Consider the following 21,976-nt stretch of genomic DNA (forward strand, 5'->3'; position numbering starts at 1 on the left):
ATAAGATACTTCTCTTCACAGGCTTCACATTTTTTGTCACAAACATCCTCCCTTTTTTTGTTAGTGGCACTAATCACCCTCCATACAACCCAGGAAATAGTAACATCCAGTGGATGCACCGACTCCAGAGGCGTGGATTCCCAGCACTGTTGTCTTCTTGAGGATAAATAGCCTCTTTGCCTTTAACTCTACCTTACCTTGCTATGCAGAGAAATGAAGTGTTAGCCTTCTAAAAAAGATGTGTAGTCTAGTTGCCTCTGATCATCTTATTTTTGCCACAGCGACGTCTTATTGCATTATGGATGCCTCTGGAATGGTGTCCCTTCAAGATAGCGTGGGAATATTTCAGTAGAGGCTCCATCATCATCTTCATTATTACATCTCATTTACTGTTAGCTGCGATCGTGTCATGCCTTTAGTCTGAATCCAGGCTGTGTGCATGGCCATATTTTCTTTTATCCGCAGCTGATGACTTTATTCTCTGCATGCCGGATTTAAGAAGACAGGAGCGCTATGCGGGAGTATAAGGTGGTGGTGCTCGGCAGCGGAGGGGTGGGGAAGTCTGCGCTCACTGTCCAGTTTGTCACCGGGACATTTATAGAGAAGTATGATCCGACTATTGAAGATTTCTATAGGAAAGAGATCGAGGTGGATTCCTCTCCGTCTGTGCTGGAGATCCTCGACACCGCCGGCACCGAGCAATTCGCCTCCATGAGGGACCTTTACATCAGGAACGGCCAAGGCTTCATCCTAGTCTACAGTCTGGTCAACCAGCAAAGTTTTCAAGACATCAAGCCTATGAGAGATCAGATCATCAGGGTCAAAAGGTGAGATATTGTTCACATGATTGTATAAACCACCCTTGAATTATTAATACAGTCTGATGCAACAGACAGGAGCTTAATGAATATATTTTGGCCTTTAAAGAGTTAAATCCTGTATGTGACTATTGGGTTATACCAATAAGGGTCATTTAACAATCAAATTATACTACATTTTGCTGGAGTACCACCTGGTCCCTTACAAGAGCCCTCTGAAATACATTTGAATTTGAACAACCCCCCCCCCCCCCAATATTTTTTACACTCATCATCTCTAACTTTCACCCTCTAAGTTCCCCTCCTCTCCCCCCTTGTCTGTGTGAGAAGCAGCAACAACCAGCTCATGTTCCTCTTAAGAGCCCAGCTGCAGCTCACCTGTCATATATCAACTCGATGAACTCTCCCTGGGTTTGATATTCTCTCTCTCTCTCTCTCACACACACACACACACATGACTAACTCTGGATGGTTTCGATCAGTGCAGTCCATTACTCAATGAATCCACTGAGCTCATCTCATGGCTGGATGAGACAGAGAGTGGAAGAAAAAAAGCTGTGATCTTTCCTTTTTTCGTTGTGACATTTGGGCTCAGGGCCTTCCTTTATTTTGGATCTTTAATGACACTGACTGGCTGTGTGAATCTTTCGGGGGTTTTTTTAGCAGGTGTCTGAAAAAGCCATCTCATTCTAACAGGAAGCTTCGGTATCACATAAACACACTAGCAGGGAAAATATAATGAAATGGCAAAGGTAGCTAATAGCTATCTGGTTTAGAAATCATATTATCTATATCAGATTTATACTGCAGTTATAATCCTATTTTACAGTTTTACTCAATGATGTTTAAGATGCTTACTCTGAAGTATGATATATTATTAATGAGCCTATTATGTTGAGAAATGAGGTCAGTTCACAGGTTTTGTATAAGAACATAAAGGACACTTATGTAGACATTTCATGGTCAGCATAATTTATCCCAGATTATCATTGACCCTTCAAATTTTCTCATTTTATGGGCTATATGACCCCATCAGTCCAAGAGGCTTCTTCAGCTTTATGGATAGATTAAATTTATTTTTGCCATGATTAATCATTGCTGCATTCTCTAATTGAATACTAATTGGAGTACCACCTGGTACCCCTCAAGAGCCCCTGGAATTCCATAAGCCCTACATAGAGAACCTCTCAAAACACTCCAACCCAGGAGCATCTCAAACTTCAAACCTCTCAGCTCTCTCTTCTTTCTTTCTGTCTTTCTCTATAGGGGATAAGGGTACTACATACTATATATAGGGCCTAAAACTCAGGCCTCAAAGTGTCTAGAACAAAGCCTTTTTTTTCTTTTTTTCTACATTTACTCCACATCTGTGAAAACTGTAAAACATAAGTCCAATTCATTACAACATGGGTGTCTTATTTGTGTAGTTTTGGATATCATTCCTATCAGTTAAAATAGCTGCTGTGATCACACACTCACAACATCACTCCAATGAAGTCCAACGAGGCTAGAAACAAGCAGTAAGATGATCAGAGGGGTTATAATCATGGCAACAGTTTACCCACATGATCTAAAACACTATTTGGTGGTAAAACTGAGAGTGAGTGCACCTGAAATGTTGGTAATTATACCTAATTGCACAGGAAAACTATGTGCCCAGAGCTCAGCAGTTAATTAAGTAGGAGTGATAGCCAAAACTATAAAAACTATAACAACTGGACGGATCCTTTAATCACATGCTGGTTGCCAGAGCTGTGTCATGTTAAGATCAGGATGCACCTGTAAAATAGCATTGAAAAAGTCCAATCAATCATTTATTTACTTACATTTATATATATTTAGAATTGAATTTGCATAGTCCAGTGCAGTGCTTTTTGTCCTACACTCCTCCCCATCCCTGAAGTGAACAGAGTGCTCCCGTGGCACGGACGTCACAGGCCCGAGTGGAAGCGGGACAGCGTCACACAGTTGACGAGGCACGGCAGGGACGAGCGCACGAGGGAACTCCTTTTGAAATGAATAATATAATGATGGAGAAAAAACGGCGCTATGTCGACTCTAGCCGGCCGCCACCCAAAGCAGCAGCCCACACTGCATCAGCCGCCACCGTCCTCAAGTGTACATCAATATTTCATCCTTTTATTTCACACTGCTCTGGGTTTGAAGTCGGGTTTGTTACTGTATGTGCAAGAGGTTCCTCAAGTATGTACAATAACCAAAACCCACATTATCATTTGAATTTGTCCAATTCAATCAGTGAAGTGTTTTGTGTATAGATGTAGATGTCTGTCAGAGATGTCAGAGAGCAACATTTTGATAATAAATGAATGACTATTAGTTATAAGCAAAAATTCTGCTTCCAGCTTCTTAAATGTGAGGTTATGTAATCAGAAATAGTCTTTTGGAACGCTGTACTAAACAAACTATTTGCAGACCTCACCCTTGTGCTCTGGGAAATCGGGAGGGGCATCAGTATGCATATTAGTGTGCAAGTGGACTTTGGATTTTGTTTAGTTTTTTTTTGAAGAGGAAAATATTTTTTTGGATGCGCATAAATTATATTTTGTATAGAAATGAAAATCACGCACAGGATAATTGAATTTGAGCAAACAACAATCTTTTGTGATTGAAAAAAATTCCACCGCTCTCACTCAGTTTTATTGAATTGCCCTTTTTAAAATTCACACAGCTCTGTGCTCTCTCAAAGAGAAGGATGAGTAAGTCTCGTCACACAACAGGCGTCTTTCAAGAAAAAAAAGGATGAATAATTGAAACGACACAACACACAAACTGTAGAAAATAGTCCTTCCTGTACAGAGCAGAGAGTGACAAACTGTTTCTGACTTTAAAGAGTAACTTAACACTGAATCCACTTTTTTTTAGTTAGTCAAAGTATAAAAGTGCTGACACATGCATGTAACATCACCCTCCGTTTCTTTAAGGACAGTGAGAACAGGCTCAGCTGGTCATTTAAACACATGCACAGTATCCATTGGGTGTCCATCTTAAATGAAACAACAGACAAATTCAGCTCCTGGTCTCCATTAGCTGTCTCCAGGAGATCTGCCTTCCTCCTCCTAAACTTCTTGCTGAGCCAGCAGCAGCAGCAGCAGCAGCAAGGAGCACCACACCGAGATATAGTATGTGCCCACTCACCAGAACTTAATGGGATTGTGTTGGGTTGGAAGCCAAGAAGACATCAGGCCTCCATTAGAGAGTCATATAAACTAGGATGCTTATGCAGGGCCCTTAGTGGGGGTTAGCATGGGAAAGAAGCAAGAATACTATAGATTACTGTGCTGCGCCGTCGCAGGTGGCTCAAAGCCACGAGATACTCCTGCAGTGCCCAAATCCACACGTCACCTCCGCCGTGCTGACTTGCTTGCATGCAGTAAGGCAGTGAGGAGCAGTAAACACTTTCCCCTACTCGTCTCTCATCCAAACTGTGCCTTTTTCACAGGAATCTGCATTTTTGTCTCAGCCAAATCAAATGATTTGTTTGATTAGACACCCTGCCATGCCGAAATGTTATTTGTATAATTGGTGTATATCTGTGTGCTAGAACACTATACTCTCTGTCGACTCCAGCACCTCACAGGCTAACCAAATAAACCCCATGTCAGTCGCTATCAGTGAAAACAACATCTGGGTGTAGCCCTCCTCGCAATCTAATAATCTGGCTCCCTGCATGTAAAGGTTTATAGTTCTGTCGGCGCAGGAGGAAGCACGTTCAAAGCACTCGAGCTGCGTTTTTTCCACGCTGCACTGATGCTGTGTCTAATAGCAGGAGGTTAGCGTCACGCACCGCTGAGTGGGAATAGGGCGGAGAGACCCAAACTACGTATCCCATGGGGCACTTTGGTGTAGGTACAAAGCAGCTTCCTGACCTCAAGCTTTTAGCGTTTGCCATCAGGAAAGAGCGAGTTGTTAAATCAGCCACCAGTAAAGTGCTCATTGTTGGATTGTTAGTCGCTGTTAAGTGCCGGGACTTCACAAGTGTTTTTTACCATACCAAACCCACAGAAGCTTTGTCCCTTTTCTCACATTCAGTACTGACTTGTAGCTTTCTGGCAGCTCGCAAACATCCCCAAAACACATCTGTGCATCATTCAAATACAATCTAATAAACAGTGGGACAGTCCTTCCTAATGTTTCTGGGAATTAACCCTTTAAAGTGACACTGTTTACTGGAAATCCCTTCTCCAAGGCTGCACAGTTGGACGAATGCTCATTATTCAGACTGTTTTAGAAGCCTGAAGTGATAAATATTTCTCAATGGGCCAGAAAGAAACACAAATTGTGTGACTAAAATGTATTTTTCTCATTTTTTAGCCTGTTAATCATCTTGTGATGTCTCAAGAAAAAAAAAAAGACTTTAGCACTTTAGCTTTGATCTGTTCCTGGGATTTCCCACATGTAAATGATTATCTTTTTCATCTTTAAACTATCAAATCGAAAACAAACTTGCACTATTATATTACTCATCGGCGCCTTTCTCCAGACCTCTGAATCACTGCCCACATCTCCCATTCTTTCAACCCATTCTAGTAAGTCTGGTGTTATAAAAACATTGGCTCAGTTGTTTATCTAACTGAGCTGAAATTCCTAAATTGGCATATTTCTTCATTGAACTTGACAAAAATCGTTAACTGATCCGAGCAGCTGGTACGGTGACTGGAAATGACGAGGGGCGGGATGGGCACGTCGGTCACTTCTGATTGGTTAGCAGCAGCAGTTGGCGTTCACTTATCATTCACTTTTTGTTTGATTGAAAACAAAAACTGAGCCTGACGTTGCATTCATCATTTTTTCCCTCCCATGCAATACTGATACAACTCAACTCAAACTCAAGACAGTATTGTGACCTCTATCCAGAGAAAGCTGGAACCCCCATTAATGTTTGAATCTCCTCTTCCAGCCTCAACACACACTAGAGGAAGAAATTTGGACCATTTGGGACACATTAGTTGTCCTCACATTATGGGTCAGCACAAAAAAATGTTGTCTTCATTTAACTGCACGAAACGGCAGGAGTAATACGATTAATGAGGACTTGTCTGTTAACTTCCTTACTGCTCATACTGTGTTTGTATCTGAACTAAAGAAAATGAGATTATCTGGAGAAGCTGGGCTGCACCATTAAAGATGGAAATGAAGCTTGGGGGATTCATCATAAAATAAAAGACTCTAAAGACCTTCTCCATCTGTTGTGCAGGCCCCTCTCTTTGTCTGTTTATCACAGGAATGTTTGCGGTTTGTTATTTTGTTGCCTTGCTTTCTTCTTCATGTAACCGGGGTACCGTGGCACTACAGAAACATTAGCTTTAGACGCTTTGTTCTCCAGCAGTATCACCCTTTGGGAATTAACAACAGCGAGTAGACGCTATAGGTTGTGTGATTTTTCTGTCCGGTCCTACAAGCAGATACATGGCTGGCTGTCACATAGTGTAGCTGATCCAACTGCTAATTAACAGCAGATGCAGAGCAAAGAAGCGGCTGCAGGGTTGGAGGGCTTCGTGTTGGAGATGCTTGACTGTTCTTTTGTAATTTCTGTGTGTGTTTGCCGGCGCTGTGGGGCTTGTGAAAATGGGTAAAGTGAAGTCACTGTAGCTATTTAACACAGCAGGTAGCCTTAATAAGGCTGTTGTACCCAGAGGCTAAGTGGAAAATGTAGAGTGCGTCTCTTTTTGTGAGTTATAAACACTGCTTCTCTGTGTGTGGGAGGTTTGTGTTTTTGCCCCCCCCACACCCCACCCCGTCCCAACAGTTGCACCAACAATGGAAGTAACTTGTTTTTTGTGTGTTTCTAAAGGTCAGATGTGTTTCAGCAGAAGAAGCAGCATCCCTTAATGAGGATGCAGCAGTTGGACTTGTGGCTTTTTCAAAAAATGCAGGTACAGGCAGATGATGGCTTCAAAAAAAAAAAAAAAAAAAAAAGAGGGAGCTCAGCAATTTGCATGGTGAGAGCCCTGCAGCTAAGCACACAATCTCCCACGTGGCAACTCTGTGAGTATTATTCTGAAAGAGTTTCCCAGCAAAAATTGTAGACATGAAGAAACATTTTTTAGCATCGCCATGTCGATAATTTGCAGCCGGCCACCTGCTGTTGTCTGCTCCATAAACCAGCATGACTTATCGCTTATGAATTTTCTGCAAAACAAAAAAGCTGCATATTCATACAGCTGCCGGTTTGAGCCAAGCAATCCTACGACGCATTCCAACTGGGCTGATCACTCCGGTAATGCACGGCTGCCAACTCTAGTGCTGGACCAAGAGCCAGGGAGCAGTGATTGTTATTTTCTACAGCTATATCTTCATTTGTATGTAGAGTAAAAACACTGCGAGCAGAATTTAAACACTCTAATCAAACCTCACAAGCTGCAAAAGCCACGAGGACCTTAAGTGCAAAAAAGGGATGTTTTGATTTAAGTAATGTGTAGATCTGAGCTCACAAACTATCAACTATATGCATTTAGGATTTGCAGTGGCAAAAAAACTGCACAGTGGGAAATAGGTAATGCATTATAATAAAGTTACACTCCATGGCATCAACTTTGAATAAATAATTAGCTTTTAGATATGGGACTTAGGTGATAAAGGATCATATCAGGGCCTTTAACCTACGTCCAAAATAAATATGTTTAGAACTCAGTGTCCTCAGAGTCAGATTTTAGAATGACAAAGATTTCCTGATACCTTTTCCTTTCAAATGCTGAGCCTTCATGTGTCAGACAGGAAATGAGGCACAGATAGATGGTTGTGTTTCCAGTGATTACTTTCTAAATGTTTCAGTGATGCCTCATTTATCACTAAAATCCATTGATTGATAACAAGACATTCTTCTTCTCTTATCTTATGGCATTATTACAATATTTTATTTCTTATTTTGAAGGAGACATTGTGTATTGGTTTATATTTGATTTCAAAACATATCTTTTATCTTTTAGGTTTACTTATTTAAATATTACAATATACATACATATTACAATTTTTTTTTTTTTGGCAAATAAAATCAGTAATTAATCATGTCAAAAACTTTCCAGCTCCTCTTTCTCCCCTAGTATTGGTTGGACGTGCTATTTGTGATGGGTGTAGCAACCACCAAATTTAAAATTAATTATTTCTGCCCCTTGCCTGGCTACCCCACACCCAAGAGTAACAACTGGGCGGTGGGCTACAGTACATTAGGCAAGCAGTGTCCCTGGCTCAGAAAAACACAGCTATATTATACACTCATTTTTCACTGTCATACCATGTGTAACTTTAAATTTATGACTTATTGTTTGGATGAACATGAGTAATGAGTGTTAGACCGCTTGTCATGCAATTTAAAGCCAAACCTGGAAGATGGTGCAGTTATGCTTCTCTGCTCGATTAGTTGAACTGAAAGAATCAATTCAAAAAATGGCCATATTTCTGACCTTCTCTTCACGTGGAAAAATAGAAATGTATTTTTTATATCAGAAGTGAGAATAGTGTGAATAATGTGGGATGAAAACGGAACATTTCTAAGGCTAAACGCAAGCATGTCAAGGTTGGTAGAGCTACAATAGTACTGAGACATTGAGTGCAAAACTGTGTCTTTTTAACTCCAATATTTAACCCCAAACATTGACTGACATATTCCTCAATAATACATGATATCAGCCTATAAATCCCTGCGGGGCGGGTTTTGTTCCTGCTGTGTTGAGCAGTTTCAGCATCTCCTCATCTGGCAGGGGAGGGAGCTGTAGTTTGATGCTGCAAAAAACCAAGCGCTATACAAACTCCCCGCCCGCCCCACCCCAGAGAAGCTGGCTCTCCCTGTGTCTTTGTAGTTATATATAGAGTTTCTCCTGCAAGGCTGTCAGATTGCATTTGTCTGCATGGTGCTCTCCTTGTTCACACTTCACACCCTCTAGACTCCAGCTTTCCAAACACACACACACACACACACACACACACACACACACACACACACACATATGTAGGCCGTGCACACACAGATGCTTGTCCTGCTGAGGTCAGCTGCTGTTTGTATGAGTGTGTGTTGCACGGTGAGGCGGCTGTTGGAGGGAGAAATGTCAAGCTGCAGGGAATTCTTTGGCATTTGAGCCTTAAAGAGCGACTTTTCTCTGCTTGACAGGCTTGTTTGTAGACCAATCATGGGCGAAATTGCTGAAATTATTTATAATTTTCCTCTAGGAGAACACTTCAGTAGCAGGTTCATCAGGTGCTAAAGTGACTTTTGCACGGGGTCTTCCCTCTAAAGCACGCTCTCTGTGCTCCTTCCTCTCTCCACCCTCCTGCCTGCACACATTTCCTGCAGCTCTCTGGCTCCGCTTTAGCTCAGTGAGACTTTGTCAGCTCTTTTCCACGCCTCAGCTCTTCTCCCGGCTGAGCAGCGTGGCAGCAGGCCACCAATTTGTAGATAAGAGCCCATTTCTCAATAGCACCAGCAGATCAATAAGCCAGGCTCTGGATGCACTTAGGAATGACTGATGGTTGAGGCCATTAGGTGGTCTGTGCCATTACCTGTTGTGAGAATATACAGCATACCCTCTGTAATTGACATTCTGTAGTTTAATCAGAGAAAACATGAAGGGCGTCTAACTGAGATGAAATATCTGCTATCTGAATAAAATGCAATCAGGGTTTACTGTAGAATATAACAAGTACTGCAACAACACATTTGTTTGGTCTATTCACCGAAATGACAGAAGAAGACCATAGCTGGCCAAAAGTATGTGTAGTAATCAATTGAGTGATTGTCTGTAAAATGTTAGAAAATTGTTCCCAGAGCCCAAAGTGACATTTTCAGATGTTTTGTTGTATCTGACAAACAGTCCAAACCCAACAAATATTCAGTTTACTATCTTAGTAGAGTAAGAGAAAGTATTCACATTCAAGGAGCTGGGATGAGGGAGTTTTTAGCCTTTTTTGGGAGGGGAAATGCTCAAAAACACATTTTCTGAGGTAATCTATTGACTAATCATTGATACTCTAAAGTTTTTTGTTTTTTTGTAATGATTTTCAATATAGCTACAACTTTCTACTGAAGAAATAGTCCCTGTTTCCCATCTTACAGTGCTTTGAGCAGCCAGTTATCTTTAACATTATCAAATTATTACATAAAGCACACATATGATCAATACACTTACTTAAGTCAAACATCCAATACTAAACTATAAAAATCAGAATTTGTAGCCATAATTTAACCTTTATATAAACATTGTGATGGTTACTTATTATTTTCATATGCTAATGTTACTTAAATCTGATTCTTGGCACCACAGAATCTAGAGGAAGGAGTACCCCTGTTGGTAAATGTTTGGGAATGACATGCTACACTTGTTACATGTGCCTGCAGTTCATTTGTTTTTTTACTGATTTGAGTGAAGTGACCCTTTAAGGATGTACTTATTGACCCACAGGTGTCTGAACTTCTCTTCTACTCTCCATGCCAGTTGATACACTGCAGAGTTTGAAATGTGAGTCAAAGCTAAATATGAAGTAGAAAATAGTTGTTTCCAAGGTACGAGGCCAATGCTCATGTCCAATCATGTGAGAGCACCACATTAGCTTTATTCAATTATTCAATAAGCTATTCCATTACTCTCCTCAGCCTGGTTTCCTTGTATTGATGGCTCAGAGGGAAGAGGACCGGGATCGTCAGTCGCACGCTGGGGAAAAAAGCTTTTGATCCGTTAAGACATGCTTAGTGCATGATGGAAATGATGCAAAGTGGAAAGCTAATGATTTTAAACAAGAATTGGAAGCCATTAAATGTAAAGCCTGCGTGCCATGCACAGGCACGTATATTGCATCTAGGAATAAACAGAGCATCTTAGTGTTCGAAAGAGGCAGTTATTTTTCGTAATGACAGTTTTCTAATGGGACCGCCTACTGATATTAGACACCCGGGGAGTGATGGAGGCCCCCCTGGGGAGCTGTGGCTGAATGTAGCTGTGTTTATCCCTCTCCCTCGCTCCATTGTGCATTGTTCAAACTCCTTATTGTTTCAGCATCTAACAAATACAGTATGTAGGCCAACAATGCACACGCACACACATTCTGTCAGTGAGTTTAGTCTCTTTTTTTCCTCCCTCTTTCTCCCCTACATATCAGGAAGTTCCTGTTGTCTCAGTCTGTAAAGCGAAACACCCAGCAGGGGGTGAAGGCAGCAAAATTTTAGATGTACACTCCTCTGATGTTACTTTCTCACCTATTTCTAGGTACCAGCAGGTGCCAGTGGTGCTGGTGGGTAACAAGGTGGACCTGGAGGAGGAAAGGGAAGTGTCCCCCAGTGAGGGCCAGGCGCTTGCCGAGGACTGGGGCTGCCCCTTCATGGAGACGTCGGCCAAGAGCAAGACCATGGTGGATGAGCTTTTCGCCGAGATCGTCAGGCAGATGGACTTCTGCCCTCTGCCCGACAGGAGAGAGGCCTGCTGCCCCGCCTGCAGTGTTCAGTAGCAGCCAATCAGCCTGTAGGAGGGGTGATGGATGAGAGGATGCTAGAAATTAAAATGCAAATGAATTATTGTTAGATAGATTAAAGGATGGAGGGGTCAAGAGGAAAAAATCCACTCTTGCTATCACTATTTCTACATGCTTTTCTGTATCTAGCACGTAGCCTGAACTCAGACTATGTGCTCTGGGCATTCTGGGGGAATGTAGGAAAGCACTAACTGAAGCAGAAGGTGACAGAAAAGGTTATGGGAACATTTAATTTCATCACTTGTGGGACACACTGTTGGTTTTCCTTTGAGAGGAAAAAAAAAAAAACACTTGACCTCCAACATCCATCACCGGTAGGCTGGTTAACAGAGGCAAATTTACGGGGGGTTTCCCAAAGGCAGCATGGTGCCAAAAAAACATCTTATAAGCCATCTACAAAGTGGATTCATAGTGCTAAATGCTTTTGGGAAACCAGCCATAGGTCCAAGCGGGGATGGCAGTGTGCTCTGCAGTTTTATTGGTCCTGTGTTCTTCTGCTTGTGTTTTTCTTTTTTGCACTTTTGAGACTTTCTGAGCTTGTACCAGGAAAGACCGATCACCTAAGTATCTGAACGGATGTCAAGTTAACACCACTGTGAAGGAGTCGTACTGGAAGTGAGTTTTACAGCAGGCCCGCCTAACTACAAATGAATGAATGACTAGATGAACGAATGTCTACAAGGAAATCGCACCTTTGGGGAAATTCATTCAGAAGATCCCAAATGTTGACATATTGTGGATGATGTGTGCATGAAGTTGTGCTGTCACACTGACACTGAGTACAATCAATCTCACCCAAAGAGACAGTATCAATCAATCAGCCAGTCAATCAATCAGTCATTAAAATGTACAAACACTAGTCTTTACACCCTACAGATGATACAAATGCCTTGTTACATTGTATGAAGTGAACATCAGTGTCAGTGTAGAGTTCATTTATCTTAATTCACATCAGATATGTTAGTGGTTCAATGTCAGAAACACTTATTTTGAACAAAAAAATAAATCTTTACGCACAAATGTGTCATGCCTCATTATTTTTTGAGTGATCATTTGGTGTTAATCACATGGGATTATATTTTTCTTGTGTCATTTACATCTTTGAACAATGTACCACTCTAACCACTGTCCTTTTTACTCCAGACCTTCAGAGGTCATAAGATTTTTGCCCTCACTGTGGAAACAGCCTCACAGCTTTGCTATTTAGCAGTAATCTGGCTCCATCTTTGCCTGTGTCGAGATGATTTATGATGTTTTTGGTCTTGCGGCTGCTGCTGGTCCGGCGTCCTGCTGCTGCCATTAGTGCCAACACTTACTGCTGATTCTGGTTCTGTAAAATCCAACAAGCATTTGTCAAATTGTGAGCGCCATTAGAGTCCATTAGAGGATGAAATTGGGGGAATTTAGAGCCAAGATCATAACTTTGGATTCAATTCAATCAGTATAAAAGTCTTTCAACAGTTCTGAAAGACAGACTGGGGCAAATAAAGGCAGAAATAAATTCTTGAATGATGTCATAAATAACGTGACTTAAGTGGAAATACAAATGTAGGAATATCAAAAAAATATTATACAAGTGTAATTATGTGAGGAATTGTCTCTCACACACACCATGATCACAGCAGGGTTTCTTTTAACTGTTATGAATTAAGCTTTTAAATAAACTCGCTTAAAATGACTGCAAACAGCGACACCTGCTGTCACAAACAGGAACAGCAGTTTCTCTTCTGAAAGACACGGAACTTTGTTGCGACCGATTTCAGTTCCTGCCCGGACCAAAGTAGACGTGCACACAAAATAGGCATGGCGTCCATAGTTGACATTTAGCGTTTGTCCTTCTATATCCTTCTATATATGTTTTAAGGTTTTTTATTATCTGTAAATGTTGAAATAGTCTTCATAATGGCGACCAGAACTGTGTGTCAGCTTCTCCACCGCCGTAAGTAGCGAGCTAACCGGTTAGCTAACAAAGCTAATGGCAGGTTGTAACTTCATAATGGATAAAATATACTGCCTTTTAAACCACAAAGATGCTCTCAATGCTTGTGAAAAGGGCTGTACTTGTTATATTTATATCAACTCGGGGTGTGTAGTCTGTAACGTGGTGTGTCATGTAGTGAATATTGTCAATTTCACATCACGACGCTGTTAATATGTATCAATTATTTAACTAGGCTAAATTCTTCCTTCACCGCCTGTTTAATCAAACGCATGACCTCAAATAGTGAAGGTACAGTGATTTATACACATATCAATGAATTAGACGGTGCAAACGTAGCTCTCTTGCATTTTATCAAAATAATGCACCATTTGTCCTGAACAGTGTTGAAAAGTAAAGATATTTTATTGGGAATTAATGTCTAAAAACTTGTTAAAATAACTGAATTCATGTTTATTCTACAAAGACTCTGAGCGGACTGCAGCGTGTTAATTAACGTCACAGGTGTCTCCAATCATGTAATCAGTCATGCAGCCAGTCAGTCACTCTGCTGTTTGGTGCCACCGTGTGTAACATATGAAGCAGAAGGAAAACTAGAGTGGTTTGAAGACATTAAAAAATAGCCAAGCAGGGTTACAAGACTATTTCTAAACAGTTTAAGGGCAAAGGGTGACTACTTTTATTTTTCATCTTTATGTCTATCACTGTGTTATGTACTGGTTATTATTGCATATTGTCTTTCAAAAATTTGAATAAAATATTTGATCACCAAAAAAAAGGTTTAAGGCCAAAGGAACTGTAGCCAACATGACCAGACATGATTACAAGAGGAAAATTGGCCTGAGATTGAACATGTTTGCCAAAGAGACAACATTTCAATACAGAACCAAGCTAATCTTCAAGTTTAAGTTATAATAGATACATAGTAGACCCAGAAAGACCTGACTTAGAAGAGGGAGACACAAAAAAGCCAGACTGGACATCGCTAAAATTGCAGGTTGAAGAACTGCAGTGTTTCTGGGAGAAAGTGCTGTGGGAAATTTGGGAGCTTTTTAAAACCACACCAAACCTATATTTGCAGGAAAATAGAAACACTATTGAAACATGGAGGAGGCTCAATGATGTTTTTGGGGTTGCTTTGCTGCCTCAGACACTGGGTGCCTTGAGTTTGTACAGGGCACAGTGAAATGACAATCTATTTAGTCCTCCATTTAAAAAGGTCTTCTATCACTAGAGCCTATATTTTCTATGGTACAACTACATAGCCTGCTTGTTGCCTGATAAATGGAGGAGTGACCTTTTTTATCTGACAGTAACAAACTTATCCACCTTCTCCTCTCTTCAGGCTTTTCATCAACCCGGGTGGCTGTTCGTCCGTCGGCTGCTGAGATCCTCAACCAGCGCAATGCCGTCTTCTCCAGAGAGCAGGCCAGGCAGAGAGCTTTGTACCCCCGCATCGAGAAGATAGAGGTGTCCATGCAGTCCCCGGGGCTGGAAGGCACGCTGCTCGTCATGAACAAAGGGATGTCCACTCCACTGAGCTGCGCCAAGCGTGAGTGAAAGGGACTGTAGAGGGGGTTAGTTAAGCAGTCTGGGGTTGAGTCTGTACACTTTGTAGCCCTGAATCTGTAAATAGATGCAAAATCAGCCTCCGTGGAGATGCAGGGAATGGGTGTGACACAGGTGACAACATACAATCCCCAAGCTGGTAGAAAAGGAGCACTTCACCTTCATTTGCATGCATTAATAATGTATCACTGTGTGTCGCACTATAAATAAATACTTGTTTTGCACTCAGACGAAGTCCTCTGTGTTTTCCTGCAGACCTGACAGCGCATCATGTGACCAACTCAGCTGTGGCTCTGGTAGATGGTGAACTGTGGCCTCTCCACCAGCCCCTCACCCACTCCTGCTCGCTCACTCTGCTCACATTTAAAGACAACGACCCAACACTGGTTAACCAGGTACTCCTACAAGAATAGATTGAGTTATTTATACAGATTTCAGATAGTTTTGGACATTTAGTTCATGTTCATTTCTAATTTATGTCTAACGTTTTCTTCTATTTCTAATTTGCTGAGGAATGTCAGGGAATCTCATATTTCTTTTTTATTCCAACAAAACATGAACTAAATTGAAAGGATTTGCATTTTTGGGCAGTAAAATGATTTGCCTTAAATTAGGAAAGTCTGCCATCTGCACCAATAAATCCATATATGCTGTGAAGCCCCTACAAGAGAAACTAGAATGAACAAATATACGACATCATGACAATCGTGTTTTAGTTTGGACGTTGGATTTAGCATGTCCTCTTTCCTCCTATTCAGGCTTTTTGGCGTTCCTGTGCTGCCCTGCTTGGTCAGGTGCTGGAGACGGCGTTCAAAGACGATTTTAGTGTGGAGCTGCTGAGCACACCAGAGGTTCCAGGTACAGGAGCTCCTCGACATGTCTCTAGATTTACCCTGAAAGTAGAATTTGTCTTTGATGAATACATCTCTGCTGTAAAGCCTGAGACAGAATTGAAAGTGAGATGAGATGTCTGGTCTCTGCCTGTTCTTAGTGTGCTTGTAATATTTGACACCAGTTATTCAGGTTAATTTAACATAGTTCTTGGCAGATACACTTTTTTAGATTACATTGTTTAAACGTGTGTTTTTGACTCTTCATCTATTTCCTTGCAGTCATTTCAGGGGCATTCTGCTGTGATGTGGTGCTCGACCCTCAGCTGGACTCATGGACTCCCTCTGAGGTGTGTGTGTGGGGGGGAGTCAAAGGCTCAGTTAAGCCTCTGCAATCATGTCCATTTTCTCAGCAGGAAAGTGAATAAGAAGATTTCCCCTAAATGTTTCCTGTAACAACTTCATTCCTAGTAGCTTTCAGACATGGTTTGTAGCTCCATCCTTCACAAATAATAGATATTATGGTCGGCTTAAACTGGATTTCAAAGATATCAAAACCTCTAAAAAAAACTTCTGAGAGCACTCATTATTGAGCAAAATTATAATGATATTGAGTGTTAAATTGAATTCTTGACCTTGGATACAGTAGTTTGACAAAAAAAGGTTTACTCTGCTGCTTTTTCTGGAGCTTTCAATCACCGTCCGCGGTCTTCTCATTGGATGAAGTTTGTGTTCAGTCTCTGTATCATAAAGAAAGACAGCTTTTTAAGCAGTGAGACTGGTTAAAGCTCCAGAGCAGCTAGTAAGGGTTAGTGAATTTATTTATTAAACTACAGGTTAATACATTTTGCCTAATACTGCTGTTCTGTTGGGTATTGAAAGTGTTTCCAGTTTAGAGTTCTAGCTCAATTTAGTAACATCAAATATTTAGAAATGAGACACAGCTAGTGCATCCACAATTAGGTTTATATGTGTTAGCGTGAATTTTCTATTATCACCTCTGAATTGTCAGTTTGTCAGCAGCTGTTGGAGAGGAGAAATGAATCAGAGGTTTTATATGTCAATGTACAAGAGTTGTTTGTATTACAACATGGCTGTTTTTCTCTCCAGGAGTCGTTGCGATCTCTGACCCGAGCAGCCCAGCAGCTCATCCACCAGGACCTGGTCTGGGAGCCTTTGGAGGTGGCGCCCTCTGTGGCGCTGGAGGTCTTCTCACACAGCAGGTAGACTGACTCCTGCTCAGCTCTGAACACTGTCTTTTGCCCAGTTTATACATTACATCTGTGGTCTTCTCTTTTTCTCTCCCTTTTCAGTATTCTCCTGAACAGATGAAGACATCATTAATCTTTCTCTCTGTGTTTTTGTCTCTCAGGTGTAAACAGGAGGAGGTGGAGCAGAAAGCAGCGCAAAGTCCCAAAGGCACAGTGACGCTCTACAGGTAACATTACACACAACGCAGTGGTGGTACATATATTTACTGACTTAAAATACAACTCTGAGGTGCCTGTATTTAATTTTAGAAGAATAGTGTTTACTTTTACTCCACTACATTTCTTGACAGTTATTGTCATTGGTTAATTTTCAGATTAAAATTTTATATACATATTATTATATATGTCACATTTCAGACATCTTAATTGTTAGTTCTACTGAAGAAAATGATGTCCCCTCTTGACTTCTCAGATCATTTAATTGAAATGGTTTTTCAAGGCTCTAAGTGGTCAAATAATCTAGTATTTCACTAAAAAGCAACAACTAGAGAAAAAGACAATTCAGAAATGTTTTTTCTTCTTCCTTACACCATTAATCATCTCACACTCCTCCAGATGTATCTTGTGACTCTGTATAGGGACCATCCCCTAAGTTGGGAAGCCCTAACCACCTTTATGAAACCTGGTAAAACTAGTTTCACTTTAAACAGCTACAACAGTAAAATGTAGGACATGAACTTGTAAAGGAGTGTTTTAACATTGCTTTATTGATATTCTTCTACCAGAGATGTTCAAACATTAATTTATGCTAATATCTGCGGAAAAGTGCCATTAACAACCATTCACCTTGTTCTGTAGGTGTGGTGACTATGTGCTGTTGAGTGGGGGCCCTCTGGTGGGCAGAACAGGCCTGTGCTCGCAATATGAGGTGACGGCCCTCCACAGCTTGGGGCAGGGACCCTGGGGCCTCCATCGACGAGCGCAGGGCCTCTCCCTTCCTGTGCAGCTGCAGGTACAGACATTTGTGGGGAACACAGCACCTAAACACATGAAAGGCATCCAGAAAGTGAAGCGCAGGATGTTTTCAGCTTGCGTATATGAGTGATCCCACAGGAATGAAAACCTAGATGCTGTTTCCCTGAAGCTACATTCCTTCTAACCCACTTAAAAATGCTTTAATATGGATTTCAGTGGTGGAAAAATTCTCTTTGTGACAGAACTCTGCTTAGGCACAGTTTTCCCTCTATATTATTCTTATTAAATCAGTGTTGGCATGATTTAAAACATATATGACTCTTTTTATTGCCCTTATAATATCAGAGTTTTCATGTATGATAGCACAGAGGTATATGGCACAGGAAAGGTAGTTAATTTGTGTCTGCATGTGCCTGTTAGTCATGCTCTCTTCCTCTCTGCAGGCGCACCACACAGTCTGGAGGAAACTGAGGGAGCGGGCAGAGAAACTGGTATGAACAAACGCCTCTGTTCTCTACCACACTCATCCAACAGCAGCGACATCAAAGCTGAACACCGAGGCCAGCTCAGAGAGGGCTGTTAGTGTTTTGGGACACTGGTCCTGTCTAGATGCTGGATACTTGTCCAAATTGCTGCCTGTTCCACATTCAGCCAGCTCTCTCTCTCCTCTCTCTTCACTCTGGCTGCAGATTTCACAAAGTAGCCAGAGGTTTGGATTTAACGCTGCTATTTTTATGTCTTTGCATTTATATTTTGGCAAAAACAGAGATGTAGCATGGGGCTGTAGTCTTCAGGCAAAAAAGCAGGTCTGATCCTCCTCATGAAGGACAAACTGCTCTTTTCTGAACTCGACATCAAACACACACTCTTAACTCAAGATCCAAGGCAGAAGTATTTTTAAATCTGTCTGCGTTCAAGGCTCTCTTCTAGGCGTACTTTGTGACACTCAGATGGAAACAAAGTAGAATTCTCTGTCTGAGCATAACTAAGTTTGACTAAAGGAAAAGCATATATTCCTCTAATTTAAACTAGGCTAAGAGTTAATTTTGGATGGAGCCATCTAGGCGAAATATATTTTGCTGGCATTCTCCGTGCCTCACTGATTACGTAATGAAGAAAAAAATGTACTCATTAATAGACACCCTTGATTTGGCAACTGATGGCATACTGTGCTGCGTGACCTACATTTTTTATTTTCACACAGATTCTGTTAGTCAGGGAATTGAAATAGCACTTTTTTAAAGACAAAGTATGGACGTGAGAGTTGGCCGGACATTAAACGCGGGGATATTTGGATCACGTCTTTGTGGAGGTTTTTTTTTTTTTTTTTTTTTTTTTACAAGCGCAGGATTAGTATGCAGAGCTGCTGCAAGAGAGACTGAGCGTCCGTTTTATAGTTTTAGAGGACATATTATCACCTGACACACTAATGTTTGCAGTGTTGAGCGTGCGTATGATGTGTGTAGAGGGCAGCCGTCCCGTCCTTTTGGTCCCACATATTAACGGAGCATCGGCACCAATCAGTGAAGGAGCTATAAAGTGAAACAGGCTAAGATCCTCCCTGAAGGACATTTATGCTGCAGTATTTTCAGTATTTGTTGGCAAACAAGCTTAATGCACACGCCCCACTGGCAGGCGGCGATTATCTAATTCTTTCTATAAAAACAGAAGAGCTAGGCTTGGCTTGTCATTGTCAGTGTTGGCAGATAAAAACCGTCTGTTGCTCCTTCATGTGGCAGAACGTTCAAAGATGTGAGAGATGGAGTGAAAATGCTCTTGTATTTCTCTTTTGAAATTTTACACATGAAAAGTATTATTCTACTTTAATTTCCTCATTTCACAAAACAGTCCCGACTCCCGCAGACGAAATTATGTGCCTCTTCATGTGTTATTTTTGGTAAACATCTCCACATACATTTTTAAACTCTTCATATGCCTGAGATTACCAGATAAATGGCATTTGGAAAACAAACTCTGAACTGAAACAAGCACAAGGAAGAGACAAAAGGCAAGATCTAAAATAAAAGAAGCATTATACTTTTGGGTTTATTAGGCTGTTGTGCTCTTTTTCTAAGTAAATTCAGTCACATAATCTGTTGTTCATAATGAAATAATGAACAATGTCATTTCTTTCCAATCATGGATGTGTTGGCATTGATTTCTGGAACCACAGATAGGTTTCCAGCTGAGAGCGGATATCCTTATCCTAAGTTTTAAGTGAATATAAATCATTGAGACTCTTTACATTCTAACAAGTTTACATCTGTTTTACATCAAAAACAGGAGGAGCTCCAATAATAAATTCTATTATCTATATCATTCTGATGCCACTGATTAAATTGAGCTTGTTTTTAGGTCGTAGCTGTTCACATTTTATTTTATCTTCATCTTGTTCCTGTCCCAACATGTTTTATTTTTGCTTTAGATTTCATTTCATGAGGAATTTGGCTGTTTTTAATTGTCAAACTTCTCTCTCTCTCATTGCTTTAGGTATCATTTTATTGTGCTAGATGACACTGTTGTATCTCAAGAGGCTTCTTTATTGAATAATGGTTCATTTTTTAAAAAAGAAGTCATTTAATTTGTCCACTAAAATCTGGGAACACAGCCACATCTCTTCAACAGAGTCTAACTGGGCAGGGAAAAGCATCAGACAGGTTGTAAACAAGCCAACAGTTTAGCCACATTATCTGACACTTTCCTTGGAGGTAAAATGCAGTGAGCGCTTTCTAAATGTTTGTAATAATGTGTCACTCCACAAGAAGACTGTGCTCATGTATGGCAGGGACAGCAGGTCAAAGGTGAACTACACAGTCTGCTTGTACACTGTTTATCTTCTAATAAATCTGAGAGAAATGCTAACAGGAACCCTTTGCAGTCTAATGCAAATCTGCACAGTAGCTCTGCAGTACATCAGATCTTTATGACTCTTAAACAGGCACTGATTCAGCCTAATATTTTTAAAGCTGTATATAATACATAATATTGTAAAATTGGAAGGTTGCTGTTATGTGCACCTCCAGTACTTGCTGCTACACAGACCTCACCAGAAACAGGTTCATAGAAGCACTGTGGCGTGGGCGGGCGCACTTTTGTGAGCCGGCTGCAGGCAGTAGGGAAGCTTGTCCCCTCTCTGCCTCCAGCTGGCGCTCAAAACATGGCCGCCCACGCCTCAGACAGATTCTCCCAAATTTTCCCTGTGGGGAGCGTCATGCCCCCATACCCCTTCAACATCTCTGTGAAATGTCCTTTAAAGACAGTTTTTAGGCCAAATCTGTTCTGCTTTATCAAACCAAAGATGGAGGATGTAACAATTACCAGTATTTGATTTTAATATGTAATTAAATATCTTTTAGTTAGTTCTGTTTACAATATGTGGCTTTTTCTTCTTTTTTTCCCCAGGTGGAGGTGCAGAGACCTGCTGAAAAAGTGAGTCCACCCTCTCCTGTTGACTCAACTCCACCTCCAACCAACCAGTAACCCCAGCACAACCTTCCTCACACACACATACACACTTTGACATGTATCTGACTGTATTCTTTGCTCAATAAATGTGTATAAATATGTGACAAATCTCTTCCACCTATCTCTTTTCTTACACAAATTGAAGAGAACTGTTAGTCGTAATGCGGTCGCCGTGTGAACCGTAAGCATCTTTCTTGCATTGTGCGTGCGTGCGTTTGTGTATTCAGCTGATTGCGGGTGTGTAGGAATGAAAATGGAAACGTGTGGATGTTCGTGTGTGTGTGTCAGCAGTTTGCTTAACAACAACAGCGGAGTGTGTGTGTTGCCTGAAGGTCAGGCACCAGTGCAGTTGTTGTGTCTATCACTCATCAGACAGGTGGTTCTCAATCCTCAGAGTGTGTGCTGGGGCAAGTGTGAGAAAGTGTGAGCAGGCCTGAGGATTCAAGCCCCCCTCCCACCTCCCATCTCCCCATCCCCCTGCCCCCCCCCCCCCCCAGAATGCCAAGCGTATTGACACATTAGACACAACACTCCTGCTTTCTGCCAAAGACTGTTCTTTTCTTATCCAACCACTACAATCATTCTACTGTACATCCTCAGAGTGCAGAGATGCTGCAGCTTTGTATCACACATTTGATTGTTTGCTGCCACTTTATAAGACAGACAAAGCTGTACAAGTTGTAATTATTGGTT

At 41.2% G+C, this 21,976-nt stretch overlaps 3 protein-coding genes across 3 annotated transcripts in view; 2 read left to right on the forward strand and 1 right to left on the reverse strand.

The window, feature by feature from the left end:
• Positions 1-513: 513 nt before the first annotated feature.
• On the forward strand, positions 514-11,367 carry LOC128354409 (ras-related protein Rap-2a-like). The gene is made up of 2 exons (XM_053314648.1): positions 514-827; positions 11,033-11,367. Exons 1-2 carry the CDS (start codon positions 514-516, stop codon positions 11,268-11,270), a joined length of 552 nt encoding a protein of 183 aa, XP_053170623.1. The 3' UTR covers positions 11,271-11,367.
• Positions 11,368-13,074: 1,707 nt separating this feature from the next.
• Positions 13,075-21,387, forward strand: mrpl39 (mitochondrial ribosomal protein L39). The gene is made up of 10 exons (XM_053314642.1): positions 13,075-13,233; positions 14,579-14,785; positions 15,058-15,197; positions 15,561-15,660; positions 15,915-15,982; positions 16,743-16,855; positions 17,005-17,070; positions 17,702-17,855; positions 18,262-18,309; positions 21,221-21,387. Exons 1-10 carry the CDS (start codon positions 13,197-13,199, stop codon positions 21,296-21,298), a joined length of 1,011 nt encoding a protein of 336 aa, XP_053170617.1. The 5' UTR covers positions 13,075-13,196; the 3' UTR covers positions 21,299-21,387.
• adamts1 (ADAM metallopeptidase with thrombospondin type 1 motif, 1) overlaps positions 20,285-21,976 on the reverse strand; it is an 87,800-nt gene continuing 86,108 nt past the window's right edge. The window contains exon 9 of the transcript XR_008321031.1: positions 20,285-20,302. The gene's annotated coding sequence lies outside the window, so the exon portion shown is untranslated. The remainder of the gene's footprint in view (positions 20,303-21,976) is intronic.

Source organism: Scomber japonicus, chromosome 24 (genome assembly GCF_027409825.1).
Source record: "Scomber japonicus isolate fScoJap1 chromosome 24, fScoJap1.pri, whole genome shotgun sequence".
In the NCBI taxonomy this organism is placed as follows: domain Eukaryota; kingdom Metazoa; phylum Chordata; class Actinopteri; order Scombriformes; family Scombridae; genus Scomber; species Scomber japonicus.

What these genes read in the sequence shown, in the direction of transcription:
- mrpl39 (XM_053314642.1), top strand. Translation starts at nt 13,197, where the DNA reads ATGGCGACCAGAACTGTGTGTCAGCTTCTCCACCGCC. An exon ending in ACCCAACACTGGTTAACCAG is followed by an intron (nt 15,198 to 15,560) that starts GTACTCCTACAA and finishes CCTCCTATTCAG; the next exon opens with GCTTTTTGGCGTTCCTGTGC. An exon ending in GGGAGCGGGCAGAGAAACTG is followed by an intron (nt 18,310 to 21,220) that starts GTATGAACAAAC and finishes TTTTTTCCCCAG; the next exon opens with GTGGAGGTGCAGAGACCTGC.
- LOC128354409 (XM_053314648.1), top strand. Translation starts at nt 514, where the DNA reads ATGCGGGAGTATAAGGTGGTGGTGCTCGGCAGCGGAGGGGTGGGGAAG. An exon ending in CAGATCATCAGGGTCAAAAG is followed by an intron (nt 828 to 11,032) that starts GTGAGATATTGT and finishes ACCTATTTCTAG; the next exon opens with GTACCAGCAGGTGCCAGTGG.